A 26,604-nucleotide genomic window follows, 5' to 3' on the forward strand; every position below is an offset into this window, starting at 1 on the left:
ATGAGGTGGAGCTGCCTGGCGCAAGGGGAGGCTGTGCTGCAGCGCCTGGAAAGTATTGCCCGAGAGCCAAGCTCTCTTCTTTTGCAGTCCCTGCCGCTGCTACGAGCCACAGCAGGCGAAGGGGGTGACCTTTCTCCTTTTTTGTGCTGGGTGAAAGTCACTCTCTTGCAGGAGCTCAGAGCAGTGCGGACCCCCCCTGTGGCTGGAGCTCCCCGTGATAAGCTGGTTGTTTTCCCCTCTCCTCTCCCCTCCCGGCGCTGCGCTGGGCTTATCTGGGCGCCTGAGTTATGTTAAGTAGCGGGTGCGTGCCTGCTCTCTGTTCTCCTCGCTGCTTTTGCTCCTTGGATTTCAATTCCAAACATGGTTATCCATTTGGGGTCTCTCGCCCTTCTGCTGCCAAGTGATACACATTCCACATTCAACACCAGCTCCCTCCGCTGCTCTCTCACAGTCGCTATTTCCAGTGCCAGAGGGCTGGCAAGAGAGGCGGCGCAGCGAGATCTCTGTCCCATCCGTGACTTTTACAGCTAATGGCCTCTTCTCTTTCTCCGACTGAGCTCTTTTGGCCTCATATTTGCCAGCTCCTTTTCTCACTGGTGTGACTAAGGAGGGGGCCAGCTGCTGGTTTGTGAGCCACGAAGAGGAGAAACGATCCCCTTTGGGGATTTTTTCGGGCACAAAAACGTTCTGCAGCCCTTTAACATGTCGCTCTGAAGCGTGTTGCTGTGGGACCGGCTAGTGATCAAGAGGAGGAGGAGGAACAGCTACCCAGCAGCTCTGGTTTCAGACCTCTGCAGCACCCTTTGTGTATGACAATTCGTTCTGAGCGCAGGACAGCCGGGGAGGGTGGGGAGTGGGGAAGGATGAGCACAAGCAGCTTCTCTTGGGACCAGGCTATTCTCCAGCCTCCTGTGTGCGATGCCTGGAAGGAGATTATGGAGGGAGCAGCCTACCAGCTGGCCAGCTGCATTGTGCTCCTGGGTTACATGGGGGGAAGTGGTGTCTTTGGGTCCCTCTATATCTTTGGCCTCCTGGCCCCAGGCTACTTCTGCTATGCTCTGTGGGGCTGGCTGAGCGCCTGCGGGCTGGATATCTTCATCTGGAACATGCTGCTCGTCCTCGCCTGCTTGCTTCAGCTGGCTCACCTGGCGTACCGGCTCCGCAGAGACACCATCCCGGAAGAGTTTGACCTTCTCTACAAGACCATGTACCTGCCCTTGCAGGTGCCCCTGGAAGTCTACAAAGAAATTGTGAAGTGCTGTGAAGAGCAAGTCCAGTCGCTGGTCAGAGACCAGAATTACGCGGTGGAGGGCAAGACGCCCATCGACCGCCTCTCACTGCTGCTGTCTGGCAGGTAAAGGCTTTCCTGTTTCTCAACAAAGTCTGACAGCAAAGCTCTGTGGCTTGTTGTTGTATTTTCACCCTCTGTAGAAACTGGGGTGATGATTGTTTGCTTCCTCTGAAAAGGTTTTGAGATATGCTGTTGGGGAGGGGGGTAATTTGCTTTTGGGTGGTGTTTTTGTTTTCTTTTTCTAAATTAGAATATTCTGGGGAACGGTTTGCAGAATGTGCAAGTGAAGCAGCCTTCCTTGTGATGCTGTTGGAGGATCCTTACCTCTTTGTCATTTTAAAGTGATCTTATTTCTGATGGGAGCAGCCCAGCTGCGAGACAGTGTTTCGCAAGGCAGGAAGGTGGTGTGTCTGGACCTGTGGTCTCTGGGGGTACCAGACATACCTCTCTGATGTGAATGGCTGTGCACTGAGTATGCTGAGTAGGAGTCCTCAGTTCACCTGCTCCCCCTGGCCAGCAGCGTTCAGGGAGAGGTTCCACCCCTGTTCTCAACACCTCAACCCTCAGGGCTCCAAAATTTTTCACTTTAAGTGTCATTTCATCACGAGAGAGAGAAAGCGCTCCTGTGGTGGATCCTGCCTCATCAGGCCTCTTTCTTTCCCTGTGCTCTCATGCATTCATGATGTTCCTTCCTCCGGACCACCAAGGAGGACCTCACGGACCCCTAGATAGTTGCACTGGGGATTTGGTTATTGAATGAACTGTGCTGATGAAGTACTGGCATTTGTTCACCTGAGATCCTGTGGCATGCCCTTACGAACATATCTCTTAACCATTTGCAAAATCCAAATGCAAGGCAAACAGTAATGGTACTGGCTTCCCAGCTGCTGGCAGGCACTTGGCACCAATGTCAAGTGAGAGTGGGAGAAGGCGGCGATCTGTAAATGGGAGCGATGCTGAGCTGTAAGAGGTGTGTCTCACAAGGGTTTTCCTTTGGGAAGACAAACCCAGCATCGCCTGGAGCTCATGTTTTGCTGCAGTGGTCCATCCTCTCTGGTGAGGGGGTGTGCAAAGAAGGGCTGTCCTTCCTTTTTTTTTTGGTGTTTGTACCTTTTCTAGGATGTGTTAAGAGCATCCTGGGACCACTGACCAGTGCTGAATGGCAAAGCACTGGGAGGAAATTGGGTACGTGTGTTTCCATTAGGTGTCTTTCCCCTTACAAATGTCTGTGCTGAGCAGGTTGCACTGAAGTTTACTGTATCTACAAATAATATTAACGGGGAAGAGTCTGTGCTGTCTTGCTGTGCACTGGATAATCTGATGCTGCTCTGTGGGCATGAAAGTGCTGCAATGGACAGTAAGCCAGTGCTGATGGAGGAGTTGTTTTGCTCTCTTTTGCAGTGGGAAGTATGTGTCTTGGCTGGTATAGAATGCTCTATGGAGATGTGATTAGATTTCTATTTCCTGGTACCTGCTCTATTGCCTTGTGAGGTCCTGGCTGACCCAGCAGAGCATTGCTACTGTTATGGTGCCCCCCCTTAAACTGAACAATAGCAAGACAAAGGGGACTTGGAAAGGCAGAATGTGCCTGGATCAGGAAACCTGCCGTGTGATCCCTGACCCCTCCAGGCAGCACTCCCAGCTGACTGGAAGTCAACAGTGAACTGAGCCTTGTAACTCTTGAAAGCTAGAATTGCCTTTGTGCATCATACAATGAGGGAACGTGGTGACAGGGAGGCAAGAGGCCCCAAATCTGGTGATGGAGAGCTATGAGCAGAGCTTCAGAGTGCCCTGCCATTGCCCCAGGCCTGTGCAGCTCTCCTTCTCTGCTCCCACAGCAGAGCTGGGTGCAAGTTCGACCTTGACATTGGTAGGCAATTGTAGCAAAAGCAGGGGAAAGGAATACATGGAAGGCAAAGAAGCCAAGAGAGATTGAATGGTAATGTGCAGCAAACTATGAGCTCACAGTGTGATGTGTCAGGCACAATGGCCAGTGTGATTTTCTCGGGTTCTGGGTGTAGCAGCTTGCCAGCATCGAGGTGGGGAATGCCCTCGTGCAACTCTGAGGACAGGAAGAAGATGCAAGTACAAAGAGCCACAGGCTGGCTTAGAAGTACCTGAAAAGCAGCAGCAGTCTTGTGGGCTGAGAAGTCCAGGTTCAGGACCAAGCATTGCACCTGTGAGGGCTGGCTTTGTAGCAGGAAACGGAAAACAGATGGAATACAGGGAAGTGGCAGCAAGTATCATTTCCCCCAGAGAAAGGGGTCACAGCCCCATAGACTGGAGCATTTGCAGCTGTCCCAGAGAGGGACACATGTGAGATGGGGAGAAGCCCTTTCCTCCCTGGTGAGACTGGCTGCCTGCATGTTGTGTGAGCTCATCAGGTTCACGTGACACCTATTTTGTGGCCTAAGCCTGTGCACCTCACCTGTCCTCTCTGCAGGGTCCGAGTGAGCCAGGACGGACAATTCCTTCACTACATCTTTCCGTACCAGTTCCTGGACTCTCCAGAATGGGAGTCGCTGCGACCCTCTGAGGAAGGAACTTTCCAGGTAACCTTGTGTGGCCCCGCAGCAGCCCAGCCTCACTCCTTGCTGCTTCGTTGTGTGCTTGAGAAGGGGACGGAGGGGGCTCATTATGCCATTCAGAGATAACCAGGAATACCTTCCTCCCTCTCCTTGTGGTTTAGCCAGCACAGGGTGGTGCTGTCAGCTGTGTTATCTTTTTTCTGCCTTCCTCTGAAGACCTCAGTGTGTGCTCCTACTAACAGCAGGGAGGGTGGAGCATGGTGCCCCTTCCAATTTAACATGGAGATGAGGTATCGTGTTGCTGGCTCATTCCATTACAGCACTCCCTGGTACCTGTACTGATGTGTTTGCACTGCACGCTGCTAGCAGGGTGCGTCGTTCCAGCGTCAGGGTGGCAGCCACGGCAATACGCGGCAGTGATGTAAATCCATAAACATCCCATTCCTCACAGAAGTTTCTGGTGGTGATGTGTTTGGGGTGGAGAAGCAGAAAGGATGATTCACGCCCGAATATGGTTCTTTCTGAGCAGAAGAATCCCTTGCTGAGAGGCCAGACCAGTTCTTATTTGCAGTAACTGAAAGGATTTTGCTCTTGCTGTCAACACCACAGTATTTGTTTGGCTTTCCTTCTGGAGATTACTCAAGCCCACATCTCTCTGCCTTTAACTCACATGCCAGGACAGGCTGATCCCTGTCAGGATGTCAATCTAGAATATGTCAGTTAGGGCATATGAGGAGGGATTTTGCTAATCCCTTGGGAGTGTGGGATGGTCGTGAGGGAATGATGATGCTTTCTCATGAGAACGGCCACATTCAGACTTGGTTAGACCAGGGCAGCTCTCCAAATCTGCTTTCCTTGGGTCTGAATTTGGCCCATGTACTGTGTGAAAGGGTCATGGCGGTCGCTCCTGAAAGTTATGTCATCACCAGCAAATTATGGTCTTGCAAGAGCAGTTGCAGGCAATGGCTGACTGTGTGACTGTGGCACAGGGCTACAGCTCGTGAGCAGGAATAGGGGTGCTGGGCCAAGATAGCGAGGGCAACAACAGCATGGCTGTGCTAGGGGTGGGGTATCTCGTGTTTTGCATAGGGCTTCAAGCCTGGCAGCAGATTGCTGTTAGCTCCTGGATTATATTTGTCTCAGAGCTGAGCAGAGAGGACGACGGCTGCCCGGTCCTCCTGGCAGGGAAATGTTCCCTCTAAGTGAGGAAATGGCTGTCTTGATGGCATGCAACCTGCAAAGACATCTGCAGCGTTTGCTGAGCAAATTTCTGTGGACCTGAATGTTCCCAAACCTCTGAGTGCCTTTATCTGTGGTGCACGAGACAGCTCGGGAGCAAGCTGGTGCCAGGCTGCACCAGCCCTGCCAGCACCACACTCTTGAACCCTCTTCTGCTCTGTGAGAGAGGGCTGGTCAGGGAGCCCTCTCCCTGCTGTGCCTGGCACCGGGATGGGGAGGTAGAGTCCTCAGCGGGGAAAGGCTGCAGCCGTGTGCTGGAAATGCCTAAAACTCACATCTACTTACTGAGGAGTATGAAGAAGTAGCAGATTGTGCAAGACTTGCATCCAGCAGGTGAGACCTGACAGGTCCATGTTCCTGGCAGGACGTTACTCTTCAAGGCCATGCGTGGCCATGGTGATGTGCTGCTTTTGGCAGCTGTTTAACTCACCAGTCCTTCTTACTTGAGTAGTTAATAAAACTTTGTGGCATATCTCAACTTTATTCCCAGCATCACAATCATTTGGTTACAAAAGTGCACGTTTGGCTCCAGGGCTTTGCTGGAGGAGGGCATGGAAGGTTTTCCCTGCCCAAGTTTTCCCCACGGCTCTCTGGATTGAGCAGTTTCAATCCTGAGCCCACTGAAAAATGGCAGAAGTGCAATTCAGTCTACAAGGAGAGACGGTTTCCTTGAGCTTTCTGCTTTGGCTGTGTCTTCTTCCCACAGAACTGCTGGCTCCCAGTGCCTGAAGGAGTTGGGTTTCAGGGCTGTCATTTTCCCCCAGAAGGCTGAATTATGGGCTCTGGCAATGCCAGAACACTTGTGTCGGGGGGATTCATGACTGAAATCTGTCCTGCTGCTCTGGTTAGGAGGCAGGTTTTCTTATTACATCTCACTTAATCCCTCATGAGAAGCAGAGACGTTTGATTGCCATGCCAGAAATCGGTTAGGAAAATGAGATTCTGGTCATTTCAGTTTGTATGTGACCCTTCCTCTTGCTCACCTTGGCCTGGGAAAGTTCTCAGGTTTGATCTCCTATATTTCTTTCATAAGGCAGCTGCTTGCATGGCAGTGGCATTGAATATCAAACCCAAGGACACACACATGCAGCCAAGCCGTGTTCAGCTTCCCAGTGGCCCTCTGCCATGGTGGCTGGCCAAGGAGACCCCTGGATATAGAGTGAAAGGGAGCCCCCGGGATATTTTGGCTCCGGCACTTGTTCACATGCCAGTGTCTCCATTACACTCAGATGTTCTTCTTTAGCCCAGGGCAGTTTGACCCTTCCTGTGTCTCTTACCTTTTATTATTATTATTAAATTTATATATTACAATATACACTCATGTATAATGTTTTTTATTATTAATAGTCTGGTCTTACAGCTAGGGGGGAAATGGCTCTGTTCACATTAGCAAAACCCAAAGCAAACCAAAATGTTCTCTAAAATCAATCCAATAAAATCTCGAGTGAATTCCCTGCCTACACACAAACCCAGTAAACCCCTTTTATTCCCGCTCTCACTGAGCTGTGCTGTGCATCCTTCAAGGCCATTCAGCCCTACAGTGCCTGGCAGAGCTGATGAGACAGGATGTCTCTCTGGCGCAGGGTGACCAGGCAAGCCTTCCAGGTGGCCCTTCCTATACCCAGGGCCTTCTTGGAGCAGTGTGTGTGTGACCCAGCAGCAGGATAGGGTGGCAGCCTGCTGCAGGGCTACCCACTGGTGACTTGGGCCAGCTGGGCACACAGAAACGCTTCCCTTTGTAACATTTCTGTAGAGGGATAAGGCTGTCTGTGCCACTCTGCTCATTTCAGCTACATCACTTGGGTGTCAACAGGGAGCATCATCTGAAAGCGAGAGGGTGAAATGTAGCTAGTCATGTGGTTAGATTAAGCAAGAGCATGCTGCTAATTGCATAGGAAAACCTGGTCTCTGGCTCCTTGGAGAGAGCAAGCAGAGGTGGGTAAGGATTTATCTGATTGATTGGTTTGGGCGATCTGGCTCTCCAGCCCTGCTGTCTCCAAGAAGAGCAGGCATCAAAAGGGCTGGGGTCCTTCACTGGAGAGAAGCACGCAGCCCCAAGGTGGGTGACCCCTGTCTGGGTGGTAGGGCTTACTCTGCTCCCTCCCCACCCCACAGGTCACGCTGACGGCTGAGGCGGACTGCAGCTTCATCACTTGGCCGAGGAAGAAGCTGTATCTCCTCCTGAGGAAGGACCGCTACGTTGCCCGACTCTTCTCCTCCCACCTGGGCTACGACATCTCAGAGAAGCTCTACTCCCTCAACGAGAAGCTCTTTGCCAAGTTCGGCCTTCGCTTCGACATCCGCTTGCCCAGCCTCTACCACGTCCTCGGGCCAGCCTCCTCTGAGGGGGAGCCAGAGGACTGCGAGGAGCCACCACCTGCCTCTGGCCGGGCTGGTGCCTCTGAGCCCCCTCCGCAGCCACCACCACCACCACCGCCGGCTCCGCGCTCCCGGGCATCCCGGCCTGACAGTGACGTGCTGGGTGAGGACTCCACCAGTCTTGTCTTGGAAGATTTTGCTGAGTTGCCGGGGTCTTTTATGGACTATGTGAGCGAAGGGGAGTATATGAAGTGAGGGCACTCCTGGCACGGGCACGCCTCACCCTGTGTGGGACCCCCGCGTAAGTACCCGCTTGTGGAAGCAAGTCCTTCCCGTGATGAAACTGCCCAGGCAGAGCAGCGACCCCCAGCTTCTCACCCTCATTTGCCATGGGTTTGCTCCTCTGCAGCGTTTTGTTGTCTGCTGCGCCAAGGAATCCCGGGAGGTGGGCTCCACCTGTGTGATTTTCTTAAGGAAAAGCAGCAGGGAGAAGGATTGACTCGAGGCACCAGCTGCACTGTGGGGTGGAAGGGACAGTAACCCAGCCATAGGAAGCTCTTCCCTGCCCTGTCGTCTCTCCATCCCTCAGGGGAGGCAGAGAAACTGAAACAGTGTCCAGGCTGGCAGGTGGTACACTAGTGCCCACAGACACCCCACAGGGCTTGACCTGGCTTGCCATGAGGTCGAGCTGTGCCTGGAGATACTCCAGTACTGAGCTGAGGAAGAGATCCGCGTGTGAGCGAGCAGACAGCCCAGGAGATGCTGACAGGGGTAGAAACAGCTCCAGGGTTTACAGCAGATTGATAGTGGGGAGTTGTTGTACACCTTGCAAGTGCTCAATCTGAGCAGGGGAAGAAAGCTCAGGGTCCTTCCTCCCCCTGCCCACCACAGCTCAGCCCAGCATTTGCTCTCTCCTCCTTTTTGCTGCTGAGCTTTGGCTCAGCCACATCAGTAAGGTGTTGAAAAGTCTGCCCTGTGTGGTGTAGCTCTTGCCTCCAGTGACCCTGGGTGGACTGACAGGCTAAACATTGCTTTAACACACCCCAGACTCTGCTTTCTGGTGAGCAAGAATGAGATGGTCTCTTCCAAAATGCCAGCTCTTTACTCTGCAAGGGAAAAATCCCTGGGCCTCGTGGATGTTGGGGCAGAGGAGCAATGTAGGCGAACAGAAATAGACGGGAGGGTGGCTCGTGCTTTAATTTCAGATCCAAGTGGCCAAGAGAGAAATTCCACACTGAGCTACTTTTAGCCAGCTGCTGCACACCAGCTGCAGACCCTGCCTCATTCACAAGATCTAGAAAGACAAAAGCTTCCAGCTTCCAACATGTTTTAAAAGGATTGTGTGAAAGCAGGAATAGCTTTGTGCTGTGTAGCACAAGCTTTCCCCATCACACACATACACAGACCCCTCTTGTGTGTGTGTTCACAGTATCGACTCGTTACCAAAACCATGTGTGCTGATACTTGCAGTAGAGACCTGCAATAAAAGCCCAGATTTTTCAGAGGCTGGTATTTGGCGTGGGAGAGGAGGATGATCTTCCTTGTCTGTCAGTCTGGAGACAAGAGCCAGTGTGGTATTTTAATTTCTAAGAACTTAGACAAGGAAACACAAACTCTGTTTAGTGTGTCCCTAACAGTCAAACGAGCACTTCCTTGTTACTCTGCTCTCCACCTGGGTGTCCTAATCGCATCACGTCCCAGCAGCACAACAGCAATTGTCACACCCAGACAATATTCCACAGCAACTTGAGTGCCTAACCACAAAGACAAGTGCAGAGGGGCTGCAGTATTCCCTTCTGGCCAGGCATTTGTCACAGCTCAGCAGATGATCTGAGCAGGTCTGCCACGGGCCAGGGAAAGCACTTTCATAACTTTTCCCTTAGAAGTGGTGAAACATCCATAGTAAACAGGGATATTCCCTGCAGTGTCATTGTTCCAAGCAAGTGACAGCTGCAGTCCCAGAGGTCAGAGCTCCCCTGGGGCTTTCCCCTGGTCTATGCTCACATCTGCCCCAGCCAACTTCCAACCTGGCGAATCACCTCTCTACATTCCCCGTGCTGAAGTGCTTCTATGGATCACATTCCTTTCCATTTTCTGTGACTGCAACAGCCACCTTGCTATGCCACAGTACAGGAGGCAATTCTTGAATGCCCAAAGTGCTGCAAAGATCATGCAGAACAAAATACTCCTGGGACACATATTGGCCTACTATTCTTATAATCTAGTTCTTTGAAACTCTTTCTAGTCTGCTTACAAGCAAGACAGACTATGATAACCTCCTGAGGAGCTCATTCTTTCTCTGAGGCGGAGAGATATTTCAGTAACTTACAGGCTGTCTGTTTGAAAAAGGCAGGTTCAAAGGTTCTGTTCAAAACAGCTCAATGCTCCATGGCAAACTAAGCTTTATTCCTTGCATGAAAATTCAAACAACCAAAAGCCACCTACTTTTCCCCCCTTTTGTATCGCATTTGCTCTAATTCGTTGCTATCAAGTGCTTGCAAGATGTGGAGCTGCTGCTACTTAGTTTTGTACTGTTGTATCTTGGGGCTGCCTTTCTATTTGGTGGGTGAGGTGGCTGGTTGGATGCTTGATGGCCTGTAGGTTGGTATGTAAGTCAGTAGGAATTGTTTTACACCTCCTTTGAGAGCAAAATCAAAGGTGAGGGTGGTGAGACACTGGCCCAGGTTGCCCAGAGAAGTTGTGGCTGCCCCCTCCCTGGCAGTGTTCAAGGCCAGGTTGGATGGGGCTTGGAGCAACCTGGTCTGGTGGAAGGTGTCCCTGCCCGTGGCAGGGGGGTTGGAACTAGATGATCTTTCAGGTCCCTTCCAACCCAAACCATTCTGTGATTCTATGAGCTGTGGGCTTTGTTTCACTGGTATCACAGAAGGTGCTTTGGAGGGGTTTGGTTTTGCTGTCTCAGGGTGGGTGCATAACCCCATTATCTGATTTATCACATGTTGAAGAATTACATAGTTTTGCATGTTAATTTAGGAGGGGAGGGGAGAAGGACAGGTAACGGTGGGCTCCATGAGGTTTGTGTCTTGGGAGAGTGAGGAAGTAAGAACTATTCCTGTGATAATAATGGTGCTCTCTCTCTGCCTCCTTCCCCCCCCATCATTTTCTTCCCTTCTCCACTCTTTTCCTTCTGCAGCCTCTGGAAACCTCCGGAGTTCTCCCCACCCTCTCTGCAAACGACGAGCGCCTCTGGCTCCCACTCAGACCCCTGAACTCTAGGGAACAACAGGCTGTTTTGAACCCAAAGCCCCTCCAAGGGAGCGTATGCTCACACAGGTTTCTGACCAGAGACACTCTTTAGCAAGCACTGAGACGTCTGCCTGCAGACATGTACACTCAGGAGCACGTGAAGCACACGCGTGAGACTGCGGTGTGACACTCCAGCACCTCCCACCCCACGGCTGTTCACCAGAGCTGCCTGCCCCAGTGTGCTTCCCCGGTTTGTTTTCTAGTCCTGCCTCTCTGAGGTGTGTCGGCAGCTCTGATACCAAGGTACACCGATACTGCTGCAAGCGATACCAGCCTGCTTGCAGAATCTGTATTCCCTTTGATTTAATGATTCCTATTAAACTCAGAGATGAAACTACTGGTGTTTGAGGATTTGGAGAGGGAGATAACACCGTTTGAAAGGTTTGAGGTGATCTCAAGGCACGGGGTGGGGAAAGGACAGGGGAAAATGGGCTGCCTGACGGCTTTGGTAATGGGCTTGCAACAGAGAGTATAATATGGAGACTTGATATCATGCATCTCCCTGGGCATCCGCTCTAGTAAGACCAGAAATTACTTTTCCAGGGGTTAGGATTCCTCACTTAGGACAAGCACCCTTCTCAAAGAAGTTACCAGCTTCTGGTGAAAGGTTGGTTGTTTGAGTTGATTCATTTGGAATAAGAAAGGGGAGGAATTGGGACTGGGGGCAGGTGTAGGCAAGAAGGAGAGCCTGAACCCCTTTTTCTTTTTTTGTGCTTAATGGGGGATGACCTCAGGGTGCACACACAGAGTGAAGAAATGAGTCAGTACAAAACATCTCTGCGGAGAGCAGCCACTGGTAGGAAGAAGTGCAATATCTTAGATGAAAATAGTGTGGAGGTGGAAGGCCTCTTCCAAGTTCAGCTGCAACAGGCTTTGGCTGATGAGCTTCCCCAGCCATTTCCTCTGTCAGGGAATTGGAGATGGCAGAACCGGTGGAGAAATCCTTTGTCTCACAGAGCCTGCAACCAAGCTGGGCGGTGAGGGTAGGAGCCTCTCCAGGGCAGATATCCAGGGAAGGAGTGAAGAGCATCAGCCCCTCTGTCAGCATGCACAGGGCAGGGTGTTCTTCAGTGTCTCTTGGCACAGACACCCAGGGGTATGGCCATCCTGTGTGTGGGGCTGGCTCTGTGTCAGCCCCGGACTGATGGAGGCAGCCTTACCTGCCTTGAGATGCTCACACAGGGGCTGTGGCCCAGAGACCAGTTTGGCATGTCTCGCAAGTCTCAGCTGGGTGAGATCTGTGCCCTCAGGATCTGGCACCCTTGCTGAGGTCTGGAGAGGCCTCTGAAGTGGTGGGTATGTGGGATCCATGGTGTACACCACTCCTCGTGCTGCTTGCCTTTGCTGTCACCCCAGGGCAGGAGAACGGGGCTGCCCCAGGCCTGGGGATCATCCTGCTAATGGTTGTCACCATGTTCCGTTGCTGCATTCTTGCTTCAGCCTGACTCCATTGCCCTTCACAGCTAGGAAATGTCTCCAGCATATTAACACAAGAGCTGCTGGGGTCCCTTCTGCAAAGGAACCGAAATGCACAATGAAACTACATCTGTTGTGGTGCATTATACACCTCCCTGAAGTAGTGGACTGGGTTGGTCTGAATTACACGCTGCCCTTCACAGGTGCCTGCTGAGGATATATTCCAGTCTTCAACAAGGTGCTCCCTGGAAACCCTTCAGTCATGGCACCAACTAACCTGTATCTCTGTCAGGTTGTCCGAGCCCAGCTCTAACCCTCTCCTGAGTGGATGCTGGAGATGGTGTTTGTTAGGCTGGCATTCCAAACAGCCACATGGCAGGGACCAGAAGCTTGGACATGAACTGAAAGCAGGACCTAACTCTGCAGTGACACTGTCTAGTTGAGCCAAATGACTGAGGCTTTCTCACAGCAGAAGTGCCTTCAGCACACCCCTCTCTCCTGACCATGGTGTTCCTGGTGTACTTCTCTATCACTCAGTGAAGCCAGTCAACAGAGCTGGAGAAAATGGTCTACAGAAGATGCGGTTTGTGCGCAGAAGTGATGTAAGACTTTCTTCTCTTTAATTTGCATATGCATCAAGGTGGCAGAAAAGGTATGGATGGGTGAGGGCTGTTTCTACGTACATGTCTCTCATGTTGTAATCTTTTACCAATTCTTTCCAAATCTCAGCTACTTTTCCAGGTCTGAAAGACTGTTCTGAGTTCCTGGGACTAATTTGTGTTAGGTGGCCCTGTAGCTATGATGCTCCGTTCTCCTCCTATTACCTTCTATTCTGGGCAGTTGTTCAAAGCACTGCCGTGCTCCTGGTGTCTGTTTCACTTCATGAGAGCTTCAAAGAGAACATGCCAACAGCCAGAAGAGCTGCTTGCTCCAGGCCTGTCACGGGAAGGAGATTCATTCTGATTATTTAGCAGGAGCACTAACATGAAATCAATAGGGTTTCACTCTGAAAGTGTCTTGTATATAGGACTAGTGAGTTTCCCATTGGAGTGTTGGCTAGGAGTGACTCGTTCCTGTGCCAAACCTGAACCACACAGTTTCCCCTTGATGAGGAAAAATAATACTTCTCATCTTTAATATGAAGTTCTCAGGACACTTTCATACAAAACACAAATGAATCATCCCAATACTCCTGTTGTAGGAAGAGTGGTATTATCTTCTTCTTTCATACAGATCTGAACCTTGAGATTAAATTACCTGCCCGTCCCACTTTCAGAGCTGGGTACAGAATCCATGAGGTAGAAGTCCCAATGCAGTCTTTTAACTGAGAGGTCTTGATGTAACCAATCAAGCTTGTACTCACCGATCTGCTGCACTCTTCTTTTCCTTGACATCCTGTCCCTAATGCAGGAAGTAAAAAACCCATCCAGTTTCACGGTGAAAGTATCATCTGTGAGCAGAGAGCAGCAACAGGTTTAGGGCTTCTTTCCAGATTTGGGCACGCCTGCGTGGTCCGGAGGCAGTGCTAGGCACAAGCAGTGGGCAGCTCATAGGACACGTCTGTGTTGCCGGGGAGGGTGAGGTTCCAGGGCAGGCATGACATTGTCCTGCTGTGGAAGAGCACAGGGAAGTCAGGCAGCGCGTTAACAGGCGGAGGTTGCTGTCCTAACACAGAGGCAAGCAAGTTGCGGATGGACCTTGTGCTGCTCTGCAAGGGTATGGTGAACAGGGTGCTGGGCCCTGGCTGGGATGAATTGGCTGGAGGGTGTGCATACGGGGTTGTGTCCTTCACCTTTCCACCACCTCCTCCTAGCACTACCATTGTTGCTCTGAGTGCTCCTGGTTTAGTGATAAGAGCATAATTGTGAACCTGTGCAACTCTACAGCTTTCTACCTGAACCACAGCCAAGTCCAGGGGTGGACTTGGACTTCCAGGGGTGCAGGTTAGCACACCTTTAAAGCAATGTGCCATGCTGTCCCATTCATAAGTGATAAAAAGCCAGGTATCTGCACATCCATCCCAGCTTCGGAGTGCTTTGCTCTGCAAAGCATGCTAGTAAGGAACAGTCCTAATGGTCGAGGGAGTGCCTGGTATTTACATAGGAACGCCTCCTTGTTCCCCTATCTGGGCCTACTAGATACATTTTTACTGCCTTGTGCTCCAGTGTCCTTGCTGCCCACCAGAACAGAATTTGAATGTGAGCCCAGACTCCCTTCTGCTCCTGGTTTTCCCTGCTTTGGCGTATCTACTAGCTTGCTTCAGCCTGGAGCCAGGATAAGAGTCAACTCAGAAGCAATGTGGACAGTTTAACATGTCAGTATAGACACAGCTATTTTTCCCTGCCTGCAAGAACTCTGGGTCTGCAAAACTCCTGGCAAGAATATTGTATTATGGAGAAGACTATTATCTCTCTCAGGATGAGGAGGACTTGGCTGCTTCTGCTCTGGATAAGGTAATATGCTGAAGGTATATACTCTACAATGCCTGGCCCAGAAAATGCCAAGAATGGTTGGCTTTAGCCTTAGTGCTTTACAAACCTGTGCAGTATGAGAAGCAGAAAAGTATTACCAGTCTTCTGCTGTCTCATCCTGAAAAATGTGTCTGTCGTGTTTCAAATGGGGGCCCACTGTAGGCAGGGGGAAGATGGAAAGAGCAAGCAAGGACAAAAGGAACAAATTCTAGTCACTACAAGCTTTTGCCATGGTTTGTGACTTAAGCATCTTCAAGGTGATGTGAGCTGCAGCCATTTTCCTTCCATAGCACAACACTTTTATCCTGGGGGAAGAATCATAGAAAATTCCCAGAAAACTACCTTGGAAGTTTTTCTCTCTAACAGGTAGAAAATTATTTACGTAGGGACACAGAGGGGATGGGAGAGACCTCTTTACATATTTATCTAAACAGAAGAGTGCATTGTTTCAAACCACAGGCTCAGTGGATCCCTGTAAGATATTGCTGTGACTTACTTGCTATCAAGAGGCAGTGGGGCTGTGCAGAACTTGCCAACAATGAATGGCTCATCCTTCCTCCAGAATTGATTCCTGGGGAGATATTTCAGTGTCATGTTGTTTATCTGGCAGATGGGAACTCTGTGGGCCAGCAGCCGTTTGCCCATCTCCTGGTGCTTAGGTCTGCAAGGCAGGGTGAGAGATGTGAGGGAGAACATTCAATCAACCTGCAGATGCAGGAGGAAACACTGGAGGTACCTGGGGTATATATAGCCCTCGTGTACTAAAATGGAGTGAGAAGACTCGTCTGTCAAAACAGGGCATTGCATGAGAGTCTTAGTGGCTGTCTCTGAACGTTTTATCTCTGAAGTCAGGAAAATTTCTGTATAAATACACTTCCTACCATAAAAAAATTACAACAACTCTTCTTGCTATTGCATATAGATTGAAACACTGCCCAGATTGCTACGGAGAGGTAAGTGGTAGATAAGGTCAGTATCTGTGAAATCATGAATGGCACAGATAGGGATTGGTTGTTCACCACTTCTTCCAGTGCAGGAGTTAGAGGTCATCAAAGAAAGCTAACAGGTGGCAGGCTCCAAAAGATTGCATACTGCACAGAGCACCATTCCTTTTAAGCTGTTAAAATCCTCACTGTGGGATGTTGTGGATGCTAGAAAGTTTACATGACTGTACAAGTCATGGGAGGGGGACTGGACGAGTTCATGGAAGACAAAAGCATTGGGATCTAATAAGGACAAATATCTCGCCTTTGGCTCTGAAAGTCCCTGAGATGTAATTAGTCAGACACTGGGAAACTATTTGAGGGAAGAATTACTACATGCTTACACTGCCTTTTTTGATGCCCTTTTTGAGATCCCCCTGAGGCAAGGGCTGTGGAACAGGAGTCTGAGTCTGGTTGTTTAATTCAGATACAGTTTGGAGGAGGGTGGTGCTCTCAAGAGACATCTGTCTGTCTACACATGTGGTCTTGGTCCCCTGCCCCCTGGACTTTTCCCTACAATGGGAGCCTGAGTGCTTTGCTGCATTACTGCAGTGGCAACAAGCTACTGGACTCATTTCTGACTGTCAGAGATTCACTTGTCTCCTCTTTGGGCAAAGGGGAATGTCTAAGCCACAAAGTGCATCAGCCTGGAACCTCTGTAGCCATCTCTGTCTGGCAGAGTAGAGCTAATAACTATCTGACAGTGATTGTGGTTTGAATTGGCACCAGGCAAGGCTATGTTGTAGAAAAGGAACCAGTGCAGCAACACAAAAGTATGCAAATTTGGGCATCCTGGAGTATACCTACTGCTTTGTGCACTCAGGGGAGAGGTGGACCTAGCCAGAGTTACAGAGTAATTGTAGCACATGCCTGATTCTTGACAGCATTGAAGGTAAAGATGGAGGGACTCAAGAAGAAAGGTTGTGGTTCATCCCACAGTGACTGCACTCAGGGAGATACGCTGTTGTTGTGCCTTTTCTGGATTGGTATAAACATCCTTACACATGGAGCTGGGATAGAACAGGCCAGAAGCATGTACTGTCACTCACATGGTGATCTTCGCTGTGTCCTTGGTGCTGTTGCTGCAGAAAGTGATCTCAATGTTGGTGACTATGTTTCTTCTCTTCTGCAAGTGGAACTCAACCAGGCTGTGACGGACTGAGCAAGAGGCAAAGTATGTGAGAGTGAGAGCAGGTACTATCGGTTGGACCTACCCCTGCCAAAAAAGGCCTCTAGCACTCATTCCCTGGCCCCACCAGCAGAAAGAAGATTAAACAGACATAAGAAACTCGTCTCTGTGGTATGAGAGGCACAGTGGGCAGGTCTGTGTACTCCAGTGTAAACAGACAGACATTTTCCCTACTCGTTACTTCAGTCCTGAAGCCATGTGGCTGTCTTAATCCAGGGCTGTGCCCACACTAATAAACCCATTGGAAAGGGCTTTATGGGGGTGATGTGCAGGGTTATGGCTCTTCAGCTGTGTGCCTCAGACCATCTGGGACACAGCAGCTGATTCTGATGGGGATGGTGTGTTGTAACTACCTGGCCTCCCCAGAGAATCTGCCTCATTTGGTCAATGCCCTTCTGACTCATTTTTTCTCATTGGTACTTACCACAGAATGGGGCTGAGGGACTGGTTATTAAATAAACTTTCACTTCCTTGGGCAGCTTTCTCATGTTGACACCTGCCTGCTCCAGCAGGCCTGCAGGAGGAAATAAAGCCAGTGCAGGGAAAGCCATGAATGACCCAGAACAGAAATATAATGAGTCCTGATTCACCTCCACTCACCCTGCCCAACTCTGCTGTCTTGGAGGACAGATCTTTTCTTTATACCAGTGCAAATGAGAGCAAGCACAGGTTTGTGGTGTCTGTTTGACAGGTTAACATCCCCTCAGAAAACCTGTTCTGGCTACCCCAGATAATCATCACCAGGGTACCTCTTGGTGAGTTTGTTTCATTCCTCTGCTAACAAACTGTGTCACCAGTTGCACCTGTGCAAAATGAGCAAGACTAAAGACTACCAAGTCAGGAAACTTAGTGCAGCCGTAAATGACAATGCAAACACAAGGTGCTGGGAAATTGAATTTCTTGGTCAAGTGAGAAGATCACCATAACTTGAGGGCTGCACCACTGACCAGCTGACAATGTGGCTTGGTGAGATGGGGAAGAGGTGGCTGATCTGAGGGCACCTATATCAAAAGAGGCCTCTCCTTATATTCTTCTGGTATCAGACTGCAAATAGCATCAGAGGACACTTCTCCTTGTGCCACAGCCCAGTTTCAGAAGTCTAAAAGAGGCAACTGTTGCCTTCTCTCAGTCCAGGGAGTTAATCTTTGGGGTGGCCATGGAAGGAATTTATGAGAAGGGGGTGGCACAGCAACAGTGAGTGGTTTGTAGAAGAATGGGACTTCAGGCTTCAGATAAAATTTCCAGCTGCTTCTCTAAACAAGACACTTTTTGAGCTAATTGCCCACTTGTTAGGCAGGTGATTCTGGAGACTCTCTTTCAACTCATTTGCGGGCCCTATGAAATGTTGAAAGATCAGAAATGTTCAAGATGTTGGTGTTCTACCTTGGGCAATATATGAGCTTTTAGAGTGTCTCTATAGAAGCCTGAAAATTAAACAGCTTCTCACTATCCCCAAAGAGAGCCAAAGCAAATCCTCCTCAGAGAAATCTGAACCACATACTGTGCTCTGCACTGACACCCATCAGGAATGTATTGTCATCTGCTCCAGGAAGGTCTTATGCTGGTACTGTACCTATTCTGGGACAGGAGAACAGGAAGGGGTCAACACAGTCCAGGCAACGACCGTTTAAAAAATCTTGATGACTTGCACAAGGGAACGCCACCATCGGACACGAATGTTTCAAGGCACTGACATAGAGATGTACTGCCCTCATGTGATCACAGATCAGGTACTTATAGCCTGCAAGAAAAAATGCACCCAGAGAAAAGCAGCCATCAGCCTTTCCGTTGGCTTCAGTCTTTCTGCATGTTCCCAAGGAACTGAGAGTCAAGAAACATTCTTACAGATTCTGCAGCCATCCCCTTCCTGTTAATAACATTTTGCAGAGCATTGCTGTGACTACAAGCCCAGATCCCACTGCAAGAGAAGGTATGCAGGAAGTTAGAAGTGTATCTCTCACACTAACAGGGTCCCCCAGAAGAGTGGGACCACAGGGCTGCCATGTCTCTGTCAGTGTAGCATCAATGAGGCCCCACGGTCTCTGCAAGGGGGTACAATAGCTTCAACTCCCACCTGCACTGGGACGCCAACAGTGGGAAATGAGGTACCACAGGTGTCCCCTGTAATCTGACCCTCAATGCAGCTGGCTCTTCCAGAACATATTTGAATATTTATCCACACTATTTACTGTGTAATGTCCTATTCTCTAGAAGGAAAGGGCAGTGATTTCACAAGCCGTCTCTCTAAGTATAGACACAGTTTGCAGCATGAAAACAAAACGAAGCTTTTGCTAGTGGCCTAAGAGCCTTTCTAGCAAAAATATTTTCGTTGTTGATGCAAACTCTACTGATGCTAGGGTTATGGCTCATCTAGAAGTGTCACCAAAATCATGTCTCTTGACAGTGGTGCTGCCAAGACACTTGACCTGTATGTGATTTTAATTTCAGCTGCTTGTTGCACTGCTGAGAGGAGATGTGGGCCATGAATCTCTGCTGCCATGTGTCTTTACAAATACATGTTGTCTCACTTTGATGTCTGCCCGGACTGTAGCAGGAGCTACAGCATTTTCACAGGCTGCTAAATGGCCATGAAAGCCCTTTGCTTGGCCACAGAGTGTTCTCACCTGCAGAGATGAAGCGGGGGCATCCTGGCTGATCTTTTCCTCCATTGACAAAATAATCGATGTGGCCTACAGGAATGCGGATCCCGAAATCTGAAAGGAGGTGAAATGCCACTTCATTCTTAAGCTTGGCTCTTCTATAGGCTTTACGCCACGTGGTTTTTGACAGGCCCCAATAGTTGGTTGAACATTAGTAGTGCTGGACCCAGCTCCAGTGCTGGAGACAGCAAGGACAGATTTCCAGCTGTTGGTTTGACTCTGTTACTTTCCACCAGCGGCACCTTTCTTAGTCAAGTGAGAAAAAGCAAAGTGAGACCAGACATGTAAATTCCTTCCAGGTGGTAAAAGCCACGCTGAGCTCATTCTGCATAAACTCACTCTGCTGTAGCAGGGTTAAGGAAGAAATATTTGCTGGAAAATTGCCCTCTGTCTAATCTCCACCTGTTTGTTGCTGTGAAGTGCTCTGGGGTGTGGATACCTGCAAATGAATTCATCATTAAAGCCTATCTAATCAAGAAACTTTCTCAGAGTGAAACTGAGCTCATGGTAGCCTGGCATAAAAGGGACAATGACCCACACACTCCTTAGCAATAATGATGGCAGGAGGAAGAGAAGCACGGGCTGAAGAAGACGGAAGCCAGCTTACTGTCAGCATCGGTATGAATGGCTTCCACAAAGAGGGCATCCCCAGGATCCAGGCGTTCCTCAGGGCTGGCTCTGGTGTACTTAGGGCCTGCGGGATCCAGGCCTGTAACAAAATCAAATGCCTCAACAACAAATGCTCTTCAGCCCCTCTCTCTCTTATTTCTGGACCAGTTATTTCATCCAAAACTTTTAAAATGTTGCTAGGCAGAAGTGATAAATTATTCCCAGGTCGCACTGATGATGCTCCAGAATGGTTTCTGCCCCTGCTAACTTCCACTACAGCTTCCTTACCTTGTCCTCCACTCTTCCACTGCCCTTTAGCAGTTTGTGCCTCAAGTTTTTAGGCTGTAAAGCCATGACTGACCTTCAAATACCTCTGACAGAGTGTGTGCAGAATGTCTTTGATTTTCTGTGAAAGAGAATCAAACTTGTAAGACCTTCCCTAATTGTGCTGTCATTTGTATTAGCACTACGGTCTGAGAAATGTCACTGAAGATGGTCAGTTAGGTGGTGAATTCAGCATGCCAGGCATTACAAAGGTTTGATACTATCAAACATCCTTAAAACAAAGATGCTTCTGAGCCCTCTCCCCACAAATAAAATAGAGTCCTTAAGCAGCCATCTACATTTTTGCTTAAAACTTGCTCCCTAGAGCAACTTCTGGGGAGTCAAAGGAATACAGTAAATTATCCTTGGCAACATCAAGGAACAGGTTAAAGATTTTTTTTTTTAATGCTGGCTGTGGTTTATCCTGTTCACTTTTAATAGAAAAGTAATCTCACAAGATTTTTTTTCACTCATCTTGCTGACTTGACTTCCTGGCTCGGCCTTGGGCTTGCCTCATCACTACAGACTTGCCTGGCAATCACTGGACTGTGGATGACCTCGATTCCTGTGACTGGACCTGCTCTGCTCTTCTTGCCCAGATACGGTAGGACTGTGTCCCTTGTCAATGAGGCCACTGCCCCTGCCTACCTTGTTGTCACCCTTGGCTCTCAGCTCACTTTTTCCTGCAGAGCAGCTCACTCTTGCTGCTCCCCCATGACAACATGCATTGTGGGCTTTAATTTTAAGAACCACAGAAGTATACATGCTATAAAGTGGAAGCAAAGCATGTGAGTGTTGTGAGGTTTCATTAGTCATGAGATCTCATATTCTTTTAAGCTGGCACCAATTTGAAGAGCGGAGCAGAGGCTGAGGGACCCTTTTGCAAATACATGCATTATTTGGTGGTGTGGAGGGGACTGATGGCTGGAAAGGCATTGACAGCTCTTCTGAAGCTAGGAAGAAGCCCATAAGCTTGGATCTAATGAGCCCTTATGCAATTAAAAGATCACTATGGATGAGTCCACTTCCTTGCTCTTTCATTCTCTCCCTCGAAGAGCTGGTGAAGACCCGAGACATAGTTTTATGATACCTGTTATGCGTCCCAGCTGACCGCCATGGAAATGCCCCACCAGGCCCCCAACATGCGCACCAAGGCTTACCCCAATGATGTGGATGGATGTCCCTGAGATTCCCAGGGCCTGCAGGTTGATGATAACACAAATTAATGTTGCTGTAGCAGAAAGGTGAAATACCCTGTCCCAGCCCATGCGGCAGCTCTGTAACTCTTCTAATACAGGATTGCTTTTGAGGTGTATGGTGGAGAACCAAATAGATGTGGGAATGGTGGGTATTGCCCTTGCTGTTTTTCAGAGTCTTTCTTCAGGTCCACAGATGCAAACCCAGCCCTAACCAGGTCAGTCAGATGCTCCTATTCATAGCCTGTAGCTTCTCTTTTCACAGCTTGCTTCGGACTGAATTTCCCCCTCTCAGCTGACTGACCCATGTTCACCATGTGAATAATCTTTTTCTCAGTAAAGCAAAGGAAATTTTTTTCATTTTTATACCACCACTGTACCAATATCCTGATTAGTATTTTAAGATTATATTTTCAGAGATTAAGGATTTATCCATGGGCTGAACTGCCAGGTAAAGCCCAGCCATTTAGACGTGATGTCAGATGACCCCATCCAAGGGAATCCAGCTGCCTGCAGGCTGGTCTGCATGATGCAGTGCCATACTATGGGAGGGCATATGGTGCGTGAGAGCGTGGGGGCAAGACGAAATATCCTGACTTTGAAATGTATGATGCCCAATAGAGTCTTCTGTGGTGTAGCATTCCAGGAGATGCTGGGCAGAAAAAGTCCTTAAGTAGCTGGACTAGAGCTCAGCACAGACACAGAGTGAGTGGTGGGGACACCGTCCAGCTCAGTCATTTGTTCACTGTGTGACCTACTCAGTAATGAGGGGTGACAGTCCTCTCCCTCCCACCCCAGCCCTCACCCCCATCCTCCTAATGACACAGCGGCTCAAAGGTTGCCATATTTCTGGAGAGAAATGTGTGACTGTGCACAACATGGTGTGTACCCAGGACTGCACAGTGTACAGCCTGGTCTGCAGTGCAAACGTTACACAGAGAGTTTACACCTAGCTGGTTAACACAAAGGTGTATCACCCTCATTGTGTCTGAGTGTTGTTCAGCTGTGCTCTGCACAAATGAACTGGGACACATCTGGGGATTTCCAGCTACTGGGACGTATATCTGAAGCCCAAAGCAAATATAAAATAGCCTTAAATCCCACCCCCTCCAGCTCCCTGGACAAAATTTCTAGGCAGAAGAAGAAGACTGTCCAGTGAAGTGTGGACCTGAGAAAACCCAAGGCATCCTTCAGGTTTGTCCCAGGCTGGAAAGGCAGCTGACAACTGGGATGTTTTTCCAGAAAATGTCAAAACTCAAGAGAAAGAATAAAAACAGTGGCATGCTCAAGCCTGGACTGAGAGAAAGGGAAAAAAGGAATCTCTTTAGTGCTACACAGCACTCTGGAATACAGAGCCTGTTTGTCCACCTCCTGGAGACAGCAGGTTGGGAGCAGCTCTCTGGATTGTTTACATGAATGATGTTCTCTGGCCGTGCTCCCCCCCACTGGAAATGCACAGGAACTTACCAGGAGCTTGCTGATGAATTGTGAGATGGAGAGGGCCAGCTGTGTGACATTTTCAACTGCAGAGCGATAGGCTCCTGTGGACCCATAAACCCAGTCTACTGCAATCACATTCACCTGGCTTGTATGCAGTATGGCACCAACAAGCCCCTCAATCCAGGAAGGTTTGGTACCCAAAGCCCTGCAAAGACATCAGAAACAAGTGTGTTAGGTGTCTCCCAAAGTAGTGCATGTGCCAATATGTTGTTCACCGGTGCTGGAGCTTCACATGCCTCAGAGGAGGCTGCCAGACAGTTGCTGAAAGTTTTTTCTGGTGTCAGACACCCACACCTGGCATTTCTTTGCAGTGGTGTAATAACACTTTCCAGAATGGGCTGATTCAGAAGGGAACCAGATATTTTAATGAGTGAGACAACATTTGCAGGGCTCAGGCTGAGATGTCAGTCTTGCTTCAGTTAGCCACCACAGAGCCCACCTGGAGTAAGTGAGCTGACCAGGAACACCTTCATCTTCTTTTGCTACCAACTGGCAGGAAGTCCTTGGGCAAATCACCTAGTCTTTCATTGCTACATTTCCTCATCTGTAGACAATTTTAAAAAATTTCTGTACCAAAGAATTCAAGGAAAACTGAGGAGGATGTGTCATACTCACTTCCCCTAATACCACCTGGTGGGGGGTGTGCTATGTCACACGAGGGCAACAGCCGGTTTTCTGAAAAGACCCTGCAACATCTTCTGTGGTTTCATTCTGGTCTTCTCTGCACTTTCCATTCAGGCTTTTGCACATCAAAAGAATAATGTTATATGGTCACACTTGGCTGAAAAATGGCACAGTAAAATAAGCTTGCAAAATGGTGACAGCTTAAAAAAAAAGGCTCAAATCCCTACAATTTCAAGAATAGAAGTATAATGTGTCTGGCAGGGTTCCTAAACGGCTGACTAATCCAGGCTGTTGATAAATCAGGACATGAGCTGCAAGGAGACAATTTAAAGGGACAAGAATCTTGAAGAGAAGACTTCTTAAATAAAAAGGTTGAAAGAAGGAAAGAAAAGAGGTAAAAGAGGAGAAACAAGTGAATGAGCGAGCGAGTGAGAGCAAGAAAGAAAGATGATAATTTCCTAACTTTTTTTAGGTTCCAAAAAATGTGAATCCCATACAAAATAGGCAGCTGGTCACAAACTAAAGGACTTCAAGTCGTGTTGTAATGAGGCTTGTCAGCAGCATTTTCCATGCCTCTGGCCCTGGTCCACCCACAGTCTCTCAGACAATTCCCAGGTCCAGTTTGGGGCTGAGCGCTCCAGACTCTGTTCTTAGCAGGTGTTTTGCATGCAGCCACTCTGCTGGGGAGACTAAGAAGGTCACACGAGCAGGGGGTTTCCATGCCAGCCCCACCCAGTGCTGGGGAATGCCTTAGCAGTGTTTAATTTACCAGTAAAAACTTAGTCGTGGTGCTCTTCTTTCTCTCACCTGAAGCCATGGATTATGATCTTGGTTTCCAGGCTGCTGTTGAAGCTGCAGTTCTTGATGCCATCATCAGGTAAAATCAGCTCACCACAGGCGGGGCTTGAGGAGGTGAACAGAAGAAACTGGACCTTAAGTTTAGTGCCCCGTAGGAAATTCGCTGTCTGGAAGTCAGTGCAGTGATGCCCTGAGAGTCCCTCTGTGTTCCCTGCAATGAGAGGGCGTGAATAGCATATCTAGTCTGTGCAATGGGGGGAAAAAGCTAATTCTAATTCATTAGGAAAACGAAGGTAGCAATCTTGCTTCTGTTGATGAAGATTCAAAGGATACAACAAAAATTAAAATCAGCCTCTTCTGTAAACTTTATCTGTCTGATAAAGTTGTTTCTGTCCTTTGATGGAATTCCAGCGCTGGCTGGGGAAGATAACTGTGGGTGTCACGGTAGCTTTGACTTCCAAGAGTTGTTTTATTGAGACATGAATGATATTCTGTGGGAGTTTTTCTTCCAAATGGGCCGCACACACCAGCTACCAACCACATTTATGATCTGGCTATTAGATCTTTAAAAAAATGGTTGCCAACAGGTAGTCACCACTGAATGGGGATATTTATATTTAAATTCTGGTAGGCTTAGTAGAAGGTACAAGTCTAATTGACAATTGTATCAAAAATTCAGAAGTAAATATGAGAATGCTGATGACAAAACTTCTCAATGATAATTTCCTGATTGATTCATTTACTGGATGAAAACGCTTTATGGGAAGGAAAAGGCAGCTACTAGAAAGCACTTTGGTCTAGGCAGCAAAAAAAAAAAATCTCAAACCTGTACCTAGTAAAAAATTCAGCAAATTTAGGCTAGAAAGCAAGCATAGAAGTTTAGCAGTGTGTATGGCTGGCAGTATGTCCAGCTAGGTTACCCACAGAAGAGCTGGATTCTCCATCTTTTGCCATTTCAGAGGACTGGCAGCTATTTTGGACGGCTTGTTGAAGGTAAGATGTTGGATTTACTGAAGGACAAATGGGGTGAAATTTATTGACCTGCGATGAGCAGGAAGCCAAATAATTGATGAAACAATCCCTTCTCACCTAAGAAGTGTTACGTTATGAACTGTCAGAAATTGTGCAAGACGAGGGGGACTGTGAGTAAAGGTAAGGTGGGAGGCGCACTGCTGTGAAGCTGCAGGTGATGTGGGACTGTAGTGATGATCACAAAAGCAGTTTCATTGACAGTGCAATTAAAGAAAGAAATGGAAGCGTGGCACCTCTTTATTTTCTCTCAGCTACTGCAGATTAGACTTGCTAAGATTTCAAAGCAGAAGATGCCAGTCCCAGAGGTCAAGTGGTCCCTTTTCCACTTCCTTACACTTCAGGGTAAACCTGGATCATTCTTTTAAATCAGGTTAGTGGAATTAAATCACTGAGACTGAATCAAAGCAGAGGAGAAGAAAGGACCATTCTTGCACTACCCTTTCTTCCTGGCACCTAACTAGACTATAGCAAGGACCTCTTGACACACGGGTTGTTTAGGGAGAATTGAATTCAGATCCTTCTGTGTAAAACCTTCAGTCCCTTGCACTCATGTTTTTCTTACCTGCTTGTGCTGAGCTGAGCAGCAAGAGGACAGCAAGAACAACGAGCGGCTTTCTCTTCAGATCCTCAACCATCTTCCTGTTAGTCCACCACGAGTACAAGGATTGTACAGGGAAAAAACAGCCGTGGTGGGTTGCTCGATCAGCTTGACTCTGTTAATGATCAACCAGCCTGTGCCCTTTTAGGAAAAAAAGGTAGGGTCAATTACCTCTGCTCTTGTTTGACCATTAGCCAAAGTCTGTGTCCGCAGAGGGCTTCACTGACATTTTGGTTAAGGAAGATGCTCCCACTCCTTTCCTCCCTACCTCCCTTTCCTCAAGGCAAACTTCTCACCTCAGAAATCAGCTGGTGAAACCAGTCCCAACAAGCAACAGAGGTAGAGTGCTTTATCCTTGCCCCTTAGACCTGTCTGCTAAATTCTGACTAAGGACACTGGTTTGTCACAAGGCTTCACAGCAAGTCCGTGCCAGGAAGATTCATACCAGCCTTGCATCTGTGTATTTTCCTATTGCATTGCTGTCTCTTTCCTGTATTTCTACTTTTGGTAATATTCGCATAACTGCCGAAAGAAGGCAAAGCAATGGATTATTTCTGAAAAGC

General features: G+C 48.7%; 2 protein-coding genes across 2 annotated transcripts; one reads left to right on the forward strand and one right to left on the reverse strand.

Moving 5' to 3' along the window:
* Positions 1-443: 443 nt before the first annotated feature.
* POPDC2 (popeye domain containing 2) lies at positions 444-10,978 on the forward strand. The gene is made up of 4 exons (XM_068417382.1): positions 444-1,354; positions 3,735-3,843; positions 7,174-7,678; positions 10,529-10,978. Exons 1-3 carry the CDS (start codon positions 810-812, stop codon positions 7,630-7,632), a joined length of 1,113 nt encoding a protein of 370 aa, XP_068273483.1. The 5' UTR covers positions 444-809; the 3' UTR covers positions 7,633-7,678; positions 10,529-10,978.
* A 2,494-nt stretch (positions 10,979-13,472) lies between these two features.
* On the reverse strand, positions 13,473-26,078 carry PLA1A (phospholipase A1 member A). The gene is made up of 11 exons (XM_068417408.1): positions 26,006-26,078; positions 24,421-24,622; positions 22,957-23,134; positions 21,384-21,492; positions 19,968-20,069; positions 19,325-19,414; positions 18,274-18,441; positions 17,125-17,214; positions 16,561-16,669; positions 15,025-15,189; positions 13,473-13,667 (listed from the first exon to the last, which is right to left on the reverse strand). Exons 1-11 carry the CDS (start codon positions 26,076-26,078, stop codon positions 13,583-13,585), a joined length of 1,371 nt encoding a protein of 456 aa, XP_068273509.1. The 3' UTR covers positions 13,473-13,582.
* Positions 26,079-26,604: the final 526 nt, after the last annotated feature.

The sequence above is a fragment of the Nyctibius grandis genome, chromosome 23, assembly GCF_013368605.1.
Source record: "Nyctibius grandis isolate bNycGra1 chromosome 23, bNycGra1.pri, whole genome shotgun sequence".
Taxonomy (NCBI): Eukaryota; Metazoa; Chordata; class Aves; order Nyctibiiformes; family Nyctibiidae; genus Nyctibius; species Nyctibius grandis.

What these genes read in the sequence shown, in the direction of transcription:
- PLA1A (XM_068417408.1), bottom strand. Translation starts at nt 26,078, where the DNA reads ATGGTTGAGGATCTGAAGAGAAAGCCGCTCGTTGTTCTTGCTGTCCTC. An exon ending in GCTCAGCTCAGCACAAGCAG is followed by an intron (nt 24,623 to 26,005) that starts GTAAGAAAAACA and finishes CTCTCATTGCAG; the next exon opens with GGAACACAGAGGGACTCTCA. An exon ending in GTTCTCCTGTCCCAGAATAG is followed by an intron (nt 17,215 to 18,273) that starts GTACAGTACCAG and finishes TTCCTCCTGCAG; the next exon opens with GCCTGCTGGAGCAGGCAGGT.
- POPDC2 (XM_068417382.1), top strand. Translation starts at nt 810, where the DNA reads ATGACAATTCGTTCTGAGCGCAGGACAGCCGGGGAGGGTGGGGAGTGG. An exon ending in TCACTGCTGCTGTCTGGCAG is followed by an intron (nt 1,355 to 3,734) that starts GTAAAGGCTTTC and finishes TCCTCTCTGCAG; the next exon opens with GGTCCGAGTGAGCCAGGACG. An exon ending in CTGAGGAAGGAACTTTCCAG is followed by an intron (nt 3,844 to 7,173) that starts GTAACCTTGTGT and finishes CCCACCCCACAG; the next exon opens with GTCACGCTGACGGCTGAGGC.